We start from the raw sequence: 7667 nt of genomic DNA, 5'->3' as shown, positions 1-7667 counted from the left end.
ACGGTGTAGGCACAAGCCAACAGTTTGGTGAGGCTGTCTGAGCCTTACGTCATAATTTTTAGTAGTCACGGTAATACTGTATACCGCGATAAAATAGGGAGGTTTAACGGTATCAAAATTTGGATACCACCCAACTCTAATAGGAGGAGATAATGTCTACAAACTAAAATACTGCATGTTTAATATACTGTAGGTTCATCATGCTTTCTGGAGACACCTTTAAACCTTTTCTCAAAAAACTGCATCCATTCATGCCAGCATATCCATTAGATTAGCATCGACACAAAACAATTGTTCTCAAGCAGATAGAAACCAACTGAGATGAAGCAAGACATGAGTAAACAGAGAAAGACCTATCTACTGCTAAGCCTCCATCACTAGCCAGAAGACCATCTCATTCAATCACAGAGGTAGCAGACACCTAACAGCAAGATTAAACTTCCAAGGCATGAGAATGATTATGATTAAAAACTACAAAAAATGCAGTTTAATGAATAACTTAAAGTTTAGGATGTGTTGTGCCATTTGTAGTTTATGTATGCAGTTTATGAAGAGAGCTGAAAGCATCAATAATAAATTAATCAATATCTTGATCAGCAGAAATTAGTTTTTTTTAATTATTAATTGTATTGAGTCACTTTTCAAACAAATGCAGCACATTACCAAGTTTCAGCTTTCTTGCAGTTAGCTGAAAAAATAAGCCATCATTTTGGACTTAATGAAGTTGTAGTTTGGTTGTATGTGACATTTTAAAAACAAACAACAACCGGATTGTATCAAACCCCCGGAAGCATATTTTGCATTTCATAGAATGGTTTACAATCCCTACTAAAATATGAGCAATAATCAGTAAAACAATCACAAAGTGTTCATCAGCAGCACTTCTCTTCAAATCAGTGGTTTAGAGAATGACATTAACATGCTGCATCCACCTTTATGATCTAAAAAAATGCTGGACATTATTTAAATGATAGACTTTGATCACTCATAATAACAGCAGAAAGCATTGCCCTTGTCCACTGGGGAGGTAGTGCATCAACACCGTGCCAAATTAATTTAGCCTTTGCTGTAACACAGCAGGAGGGGGGGAGCGGATTCAGGTCACAGAACTCAAGTCATTCACTACTGTAAAGCCTTTTCCCTGTATTCCCCCTTCTTTTTCCCACACATGTTACTTTGCATATGTAAATATGTATAAAAAGAAACTTCTTGGGTGGTTTTTAGTGTCAAATGTCAGGGACAAATGCTTTTTACATGAACTATTCAGAGCTCAAAAACCTACTTTGAAGCTTGATTTGGTTACTCTGGCACAGACACTGTAAATTATTAGAGTTTAATACCTGCATTAGTTCCTTCTACCAATAGATGGCAGTCTGCCGCTTCTATGATGGTTGACAGAGCAGCAGTTGTTTCCACATTTTAACATTTCATTTCTGCAGTTTGATGCCAGAAAACACATATGGCTCCCCAGAAATATCTACTATAGGAACGCTATGACATGTGTGAAAAAGGTCTGCAGGGTTAATGTTACACTTTTCCAAGATTTCCAGTGGCAGCTACTGTATGACGCTGCTATCATTTCAATTTAAAGGGTTGCCAGATCTGATAAGTATCACAGTCAGTTATAAACTCTTTGCGTCACCCCTTCTCTCCATTAAGAAGAGAAAAAAAAATAATTGCCACAATCAGAGAGAGAGAGAGAGTGAGAAGGGGTTTCCTGCCCTCACCACACCCTCGCAGGCAGCCTTTCATCACTAAACCCATTTCCCTAGCCTGAATGTACAGACAGAAAGGGTCGAACTGCAACAATGTGCCATGGAAAAGCTGCTGCAGTGGGTGGCGATACAAAGCCTGGTGCAACCACTTACATAAACAGTGTGAGTGTGGGAAGCAGCAGGATGTTAATTATGACATAAAACTTTGCAAATTATCAGTAATCACAGTTTGAATTACTGTACTTTGTATTGTTTCTAATGCAGAAATAAGTCTCATTCAAGTTAGCCCCTCAATTCTTTTTTTGGTATGTGCTGATATAAAATCTATTCAGTCATTGTATTACCTCCATTGTTGTTTTCTGTGTGTCCTTAAAATGTATGCTTTTCTTTGTGTGTTATCTGTCACTTACAAAACGTATTTTAATAATTTAGAGAACACTTAATACCTGGTGTCTATAACTACATTTTAAATCCATTATCTCTGAGCCGGCGGGCAAACTGACATCCTAAAGTGGAACTCATCAAACTCAGCATTCATTTTACAAAAAAGGTGATCAGAGATTCATCATTAGAGATCCCACTTCTTTCCTGACAGAAGAAATTACGCTTGCAAAGTTGGCATCTTTTTTTAAATCCACTACTTAGGACACATTTTTTGTAGAATTGCTTTCAAGCAGTTCTTCCCCTCGTGTTTAATCCTGTTGTATGCTCTGAGCTTTGTTTCTCACTCTCTGTAAAGCACTTTGTTAACTCTGTTTTTAGAGAAGCGCTATATAAAGAAGTTTATTATTATTCAGGGTCATGGGGGGTTGGATCACTTCCCAGGATGTATTAGGCACAAGGCAAACTCTCTAAACACATTGCCAGTGTATGTATGGACAACCACTCACATTTACACCTATGGGCAGTTTTGAGTTTCCAATATGATGAGAAAATATGAACAAATGTTGTTGTTGTTGGTGTTAACAAGATATAGTGCCATAATTCATGAGCTTTAAAGCTGCTTGCAGGAAATTTTGTAACCTTTGGACAGAGCCAGGCTAGCCGTTTCCCCATTTTCAGTCTATATGCTAAGCTAGGCTAACTGACTGCTGGCTCCAGCGTCAAACCATCCTTCAAGGCGGAAAAAACGATAACCTGCTTTCATCAGCCTGATGCTGAAACATCTGTTTTTCTGCTTCCTTAAAAATGTGTTGACATAAATGTTTAGACTGTAAAAGTAAATCCATACAGAGTGCTAAAACAAGGATGTAGACTACATGATCATATAGTCACAATTCTATTAATTAGCATTTGAAGCTCTTCACCATGCATAAACAGCATATGCATAAACAGATGGACGATGCACTACAACTCACAAACTGTTTGGTGAGACGATGTTTGCGTACATTGCTGAACAAGACCACCTCCTCATAAATAAAAATAAAGCCATCCACCCGATAATGAAGTATGCTGACAAATCTATGACAGTTCTGCCTTTCTTCCTTCTTAATGGGAGAGCTGAGCTCCAGTTCAACACTGACCTTGCTACTCCCACGGCTGAGCGGTCTGGTCTGGCCTGTACCTCCACCCTTCCCAGCCTCCTCCATACTCCCCCGGGCATCAGGCCACGACCACATGGAACATCTCTCATCCTTTCTCCCTCAACCTACTCTCTGGCTACCCTGTGCCCTCTATCTGTAGCAGCATGAGTAATTCTGTCTTTTAGGAGCTGTTTATGTACAGTTACCAGAAAGTCATTTTTTATGACGCTTGGAGTGGTGCTGGATCGATCACACAGTGACCCGTCTGAGCTGTTCTTAAGACGCCTACAGGAATACCAAGACTATGGAGCATTAAAACAACAGGTCAGACAGGAGGGAGAGCAAAGGGCAATATACTGTACAAAATCTGAAATCCAGTCAGGCACAACATTCTTTAGAAAACAACAGCTTTGCCGGTTGATGGAGAAGAGAGAATTAGTAAACCAAAAAGAAACGAGAACAAAAGACAGATTGATGAATAAGCAGTGATTTGACCACACAAAGGTTAGCTTCATACTTTCCCTGGATGGTGTTAGCGTAGCAATGTAAATATTACGTCCTCATTCCTCTATGAAAATAATCACAGGCAGTATGATTGAGCAGAGGGCGAGGGAAAACAGGTCAGATTAAAACTGTTGTTATGATAAAACAAATGAAACTGTATTTACATTATTATCCAAACAGAGGAGAAGTTACTGGAAGGTCTTCTATTTCTGGGGCCCTCTTGCGGCAAATATCTATAAGGGGATATTTTTGCCCGGCATGCGAGGGCCTCACTGACCCTGAAACACATTACTCCTCTACTCTCACCACATCCCTCTTGTGTCGCTTACTTTAATGGCCTCTTATTTCTGTAGGATGTGGTGTTACATTGCAGAAACATACTCACTCTCAGCCTAATTGACTTTATCTGTGATGACTCAGACTGGTGGAGAACTACTCATTTGGGGACACGACTGTGGGAATGGGCACAAGCTCCCACGGGTGGCGGTAAAAATCAGGCAATTTCTTACCAATCATGCTTCTGTTGAGCTGATGATAGCAGCTCATTCAGAAGTTTTCTGTGGCCTTGAGACGAAGCAGACAACAGGCCAGGAGGTGCCGTCTTGCTCTGATCTCCTCCAGATTCCCGTCGCTCTGCCGCAGCCGTGCCAAAGACGAGGCGATGTGTGCCTCCTCCAAAAAAGGCTAAAACATTTAGGCAGGGGTGCGCATCCTTAACCCGGCCCATCCTGTCCCTTGCAGGTCTGCTCAACAAATACCAGACAAGTTGAGTGTGTACCTTGCAGTATCTGCTTTATAACAAACCACTGTGTCACTGCTGAGAGCACAAAGGAGAGGGCTTCACTAAACATACTGTACCCAACAGTGTTTACAGAGGGCTCTCACTGTGATGCACATCTCATCTTTGATGGATGATGATGACTGAGGTTGGGCTCTTATACCAGTTTGCATTTACCGTCAGGGATTAACACACACTTAGACACACACAAGTGTTACATTCCTGAATGAAGCATCTGTAGCCAGGAAATTATATTACTCATGATATTCCTGTATGTTGCAGAAAATAATAAGACACATTTTTTTTTTATTTTAAATAATCAGACAGCTGATAGTAGAGAGATGACAAGAGATGAATGACAGAGAGATGGGGAAGGACATTCAACAAATATCCCCAGCCAGATTTAACCAAGGACTTGTGGAAAACCCCTTGGCCACGGGAGTTTAAATGTTTTTTAAAGTGAACAGCTATCCTTACCTGGCGAACAAGGCTGTTGGTTGTGGTGTCGGAGGAGGTGCTGCCATCTGAACCTTTAAAACGACCTTTTCGTCGAGCTCCCTTGCCTTGAGACTACAGACAGCAAAAAAAGAAAGAGTGGAATTGTTAAAGAAGAGGTCCTCATCTTCCAATGCACTGTTCCAACGTAAGACATAACGCACAGAAAATGTACAATCCTCATTCTGATTTAAGTGCTGATCTCTTCAAATGTTTTGTCAACTGTACAAGCTCCAAAGATATTCAGTTTACAATTAGATATTAGCAAAAAGCAGCAAATGCCGAGCAACCAGAGAATGTTTGCCACGTTTACTCAAATTATGAAGTGAACAATGTGTAGCTGCAACAAGTAGTCAATTAATCAATAACATTAATTGGCAACTATTTTGATAATTGTTCAGGTAATTCTTTCAGTAGAAATGCCAAATAAACCAGGTTGCAGCTTCTGGAATCTGAGTTTTATAGTAAACTAAATATCTTTGGGTTTCGGACTGTTAGCTGGACAATACAAGATATCTAATGACATCAACAAAGACGCTGGGAAGATTTAAAGTGCATTTTGTAGACCAAACAGTCAATACACAAAGTGGCTAACTGTTCCTGCTCTCAGTGCATATGGGCATGCAAGTATTGTTTAAACACAGGCTTGACAAAAATTTGAAGCTATATTTTTAGTGTAGACATAGAGCCTAGCTGTTATTTCAATTAGTTAAGTACAGCTTTCAATGATTTTTTTGAAGTGTAATATTATGACAGGTATCGCAAAAAAATGGTAATTACGTGGGTGGTCTCTAATATGCAAGCCGATACGATCAGGGGCTGAGAAAGTGATGCACTCAGCTCAAGTGTTCATCCAGCATGTGTTGCTAGTAGCAACTGGAAAAATTGGAAATTCATTTCAAATCTGCCCTTTATTCCAGCCCGTTCCCAAGGGACATGTTAATCATGCATATAAAAAGAGGCAGCGAGATTTTTTTGACTGTTTGTAGAAGCCAGTCATGTAGAACAGTTTAAGCTGCAAAGAGAGTCTGAAGAACAGGATGGGGTTTAATTAACCGAAAATAAGCCAAATAGAAATAACACAATTGAACACAACTATTGAATAAATGCACTGTACAGCATGAGAAAGATGTGTAGCCTACTGCACTCTTATGTTTTACCTGGGCTTTCTGAACATCCTATAATAGTAGATATTTTTATAGAGTAAAACATTGTAACAAAGTTCATTACCTTAAGTAACATGTACGCAAGTACATTTGCTTTCATATTTTATGCTATTTTATACGTCTCCTCTACTACATTCACTACATTTATTGACAGCTTTGCAGTCTATGATTTTTTTATTTAAAACATCTGATCACTTATTGAAATATGATGTACCCGATATTGTTAGAATTAAAACCACCCACAAGTATATTTGTTAAAAGAAATGCTTTAGTTGTGCAGCTGTGTCAATACATCAATAAAACATATAAAGTATGTAATAGTATAACACTCTAAGAGGAAATTCTACATAACATGCTTCCTACTTCTGGTACTATATGTACATTTTGCTGATAAGAAAGTAACGTTAAGAACTTTTTTAAATTGCTTTTTTAGATTGTGCATCACTAGTTTTATAAAAAGGGATGCAAATACTTCTTCCACCACTGGATTTATGGTATTACCTTATATTATGTTATTATATTAAGATGTTGAGACACCAACCTAAATTTACACCAACATAAAGTAGCCTATTAGCATTCCAAATGAACAGCTTCGAAATCATTTTGAATTGCAATCAACCGTTAGAATTCAAAAACGAGTCTCGAGCCCATATTATGTCCTCGCGCGGATCAGAGTAGGCTAATCCAAAATTAATTTAAAATAGCATAGAAGCCACCAATAGGAGCTAGGAAGTGGACAGGTGAGCTAAAGTTGACCTGCTTCTTCCGCATGCTAAGCTAACTTTCAACAACAACTTTTAAATGAAATACATCCGTGTCATTAAGCCTATTTGTTAATGAACTTACTTGTAACATCGGATGTTCCAGCGAGTCCATGTGTTTGTCCAGAGGTGTTGCTGCTCTTGTTTTTGGAGTATTATTGACGACCATTACAGGACCATTGATAAAAGCAGATATTCAACAATCGGCTTGGGAAGATGCTGCAGGTGTGTCCGAAACTAAGTCTAACCCGCATTCTTTTTTTAATTAGACACCGGTTCACAGGAAGAAAACGAGACGTTGCTGCCGCCGCCGCTGCTGCTGCTAAGCACCGCCAATCTTTAAGTTTGAGACAGGGGGGTTAAAGGAGGAGCTTGTGCGGAAGAGGTTTGTGAAGCAGTTTTCCTCTAGTTCAGATGATGGTGATGATGATTTCAATTCTCGGATATTATAGCCTTGAGCAGCACAGAGCTTCATCATCAGTGCCCTCCTACTGTACCCACACTGGCTGAGAGCTCTCCTGCTCCATGAGCCCTCATCCAACGCCAACACCTCTGTCTTCTCACAGCACAAGAGGATGACAACAAATAACAGCTTGCAAGCACAAAGTCTGAGATTAATAAATTGTAATGCATTTTTACATGACAGTGGGTGAAAGGATTCCTTTCACATTCAACACACGTGTTAGAATAGACATAGGCCTACAGCCAAAAACAACAAAACAACG

The 7667-nt window shown here is 39.4% G+C and overlaps 1 protein-coding gene across 2 annotated transcripts in view; it reads right to left on the bottom strand.

Annotated features, from left to right (window-relative positions):
• The window catches only part of cacnb2a (calcium channel, voltage-dependent, beta 2a), a 69177-nt gene extending 61806 nt beyond the window's left edge, over positions 1–7371 (bottom strand). The window contains exons 1-2 of one of the 2 annotated variants that reach the window (XM_032504150.1): positions 7028–7371; positions 4998–5090 (exon numbers count right to left, since the gene is read on the bottom strand). In XM_032504150.1, the coding sequence (XP_032360041.1) occupies positions 4998–5090; positions 7028–7111 (177 nt within the window). In that variant the 5' untranslated portion in view covers positions 7112–7371. The remainder of the gene's footprint in view (positions 1–4997; positions 5091–7027) is intronic. The other variant, XM_032504154.1, reaches the window with a different exon arrangement.
• Positions 7372–7667: the final 296 nt, after the last annotated feature.

The sequence above is a fragment of the Etheostoma spectabile genome, chromosome 22 (assembly GCF_008692095.1).
Source record: "Etheostoma spectabile isolate EspeVRDwgs_2016 chromosome 22, UIUC_Espe_1.0, whole genome shotgun sequence".
NCBI lineage: Eukaryota > Metazoa > Chordata > Actinopteri > Perciformes > Percidae > Etheostoma > Etheostoma spectabile.
Note: the sequence above shows the minus strand (reverse complement) of the source record. Positions and strands in the feature narration are given on the sequence as shown.